This window comes from Austrofundulus limnaeus, unplaced genomic scaffold (genome assembly GCF_001266775.1).
Source record: "Austrofundulus limnaeus strain Quisiro unplaced genomic scaffold, Austrofundulus_limnaeus-1.0 Scaffold0, whole genome shotgun sequence".
NCBI classification, from domain to species: domain Eukaryota; kingdom Metazoa; phylum Chordata; class Actinopteri; order Cyprinodontiformes; family Rivulidae; genus Austrofundulus; species Austrofundulus limnaeus.
Window position 1 is genome coordinate 10,734,683 of NW_013952402.1, and position 2,517 is coordinate 10,737,199.

Here is a 2,517-nt window from a genome sequence, read left to right on the forward strand (position 1 = left end):
GATCCGGCCCGCCGCGACCGGGTAGTCTGGGTCCTCCAGAGGACCCGGCCTGTCGTTTTGGACACAGCCTATGTATGCGACGTCTTTGGGAAATTCTTGTAGTCAGTGAGTTTACTACTTTCTTTTACAACTTCGGTGATTTTACTACTACTTCTACTTCCTGTTGTCTTTTCTTCTTCGTCTTTTTCGCCAGTAGAAACAGCCCGTTCTTGATCACGTGACTCCTGTGATGTGAAAAAAGGGTTTCCATTGTAGTTTTGCTAAATAAAATAATTTCGATACAGCCGAAAAACCACCTCATCCCAGCGCGAAAACATTTTGTCGAGAAAAAKAAAGTTTTTTCGAAGTTGRCGYGTTTCCMWTAAGCAAATTTATTTTTGAAATTCTAATTTGCGCATTTTCATGGTCAGTGGAAATGCAGCTACCGTTTCATGATTATCAAAATGCGTCATAACTCCTTAGTGAAGAAATAAATAAATCAAATAAAAAGAAGATTATTCTGTTTATTATCTGATTAAGAAAAAGAATGTCACCTGAGGTGAACTGTGGTGGCCTAAATTCAGTCTTAAGTGGAACAGATTCTCTCTTTTTAGAGGGCCTATCAGAGGTCTCAGGCCCAAGACAGTTTCCTTGATTATTTCACTCGAGGTGACCCCTACATATTAACAATACTAATATATTGATATTTTGCAAATTTCTTTCTATTCTGGCTTCTGTTTAGCTTTGTCACGGTTGCTAGGGCTGGGGTAAGGGCGGGARTAAAACAGAAGGCTGGACCGTCCATAGTCACACCCACTCTTTTCCAGCTCTTTAACATTCTACCAAGGACCCGGCTCACCTAGACTGGGTAGGCTGGGTCCTTTGAAGGACCTGGCCCCTGAATTTGGACAGAATGTAGAACACTGTTCTTCTGTTTTTTTTTGTCACAGTTTTTGATTTGCTACTTTCCTGCCTTTTTGGAAAATCTCAATCAAAAATATGYCAAAACTTGTAGCTTGGTTGTGGATATTGCATTTTGACTTTACATATCAGTCTGAAGTAATATTTTTATGAATTACACAATTGCTTGTTTTATTACTTGATGTTRCAAATTAATATTTAAGCTTTCTAAACTTTCCAGAGTTGTGGCAAATAAACCCATCCTATTCACACTTTATACATCACAACAGTGACATGCCTTCTCTCACCCAGTGTCTCTCACTGCTTCAAGACTCATGGTTTTCCCTCAAAGTTCAGGAATTTTCAATATGACCCACAGTGATTGTCTGAGCTTAAATTTCTGTTTTGTCTCATAACCATGTTGCTCACAACAATTAGTTGTTCCGTCTAGTCGTGATCATCGACCAGAACCTTCTAAGGATGAGGACAACAGCAGAGGTGGCGCTGCTCTGGAAACAGCTGACCTTTTTCAAAATCTAAAAACGTGGCACTGTTTAGAAGAGTCTTTTGCGCCTCACTGCAGCTTTTCTCCTCCTCAGGCTGTGGGCCTGGGCCTGCGATATGTCAAACTGGGAGGTCTGAGTGGCGCTGAGAGGATGACTAAATACAACCGTTTGATTTCTATAGAAGAAGAACTGGCGCAACAGGGAATCCTAGGTAGGATTTTTTTTAATGCTTCTCCATGTCTCCTTTTAGCTGGACAGAAAAAAAGAGGCCACACAAAGCCAGAGAAAAAGAGGTAGTAATGTCTGTGCTTGAGAACAGGCACATCTCTCTCTCAGAGCTGGATGTGAAAGGACACAGTGTAGGGAATCATACAAATGATGATTTGTGTGTGAGAGAGGAATAATGAAAACCCCCTACCTTGAATCTGTTAATTGGCCACCTAATTACACCCAAGGACAAATACTTTCCTATCCATCGTTTCCTCAAAAAGCAGGCGGGGGACACCAGAGGGTTAATGAGAGATGAGCACATCTGTGTGCAATCAGCTGCCATCAGGAGCATTTATTCAGCATCTTTATCTGTGTTTACTGTTTGTGTTGATACCTTCATGACCCTCGAGCTGAAGAAGAAATACAGTCCTGACAGAAAGATGGCTTGGGTCCAGCTTTTTTGTGCTGATTTTCRGATTTATTTGGTTTTGTCCACAGTCTGCGAGGAGAAACACCCACCTCCACTGTTCCCTGAAAACCCACAGGAGCTGCCTGCCTCAGCAGAGGGAAATGTGCCAGACACGGCCTGAGGGGACAGAAACTASTGACCAGTCCTGTCCACCTAATTCTGCTGTTTTCACACAGGATCATTTAGAAAAACTGTGGATTAATGTGATGTTATGACTCTTTTATGCTGTGATTTTTAAAAATATATTGATTTGATGCACTTCAGAGAGAGGCCAATTAAGACCCTCAAAAAAAACGAAATCTTTTTGTCAGTTTATATATCGTGAGGAGTTTTGCCTATTGTAAAAACAAGAAAGCTTTCAGGTTAAAATCAGTCAACTCCACTAAAATGTTCTCACACACACACGCGTGCGTGCGCGCACGCACACACACACACACACACACACACACACAC

The 2,517-nt window shown here is 41.6% G+C and overlaps 1 protein-coding gene across 2 annotated transcripts in view; it reads left to right on the forward strand.

Annotated features, from left to right (window-relative positions):
- The window catches only part of eno4 (enolase 4), a 22,426-nt gene extending 20,104 nt beyond the window's left edge, over positions 1–2,322 (forward strand). The window contains exons 13-14 of one of the 2 annotated variants that reach the window (XM_014002833.1): positions 1,479–1,596; positions 2,094–2,322. In XM_014002833.1, the coding sequence (XP_013858287.1) occupies positions 1,479–1,596; positions 2,094–2,185 (210 nt within the window). In that variant the 3' untranslated portion in view covers positions 2,186–2,322. Of the gene's footprint in view, positions 1–1,478; positions 1,597–2,093 lie in introns of those variants that run through there. The other variant, XR_001309833.1, reaches the window with a different exon arrangement.
- Positions 2,323–2,517: the final 195 nt, after the last annotated feature.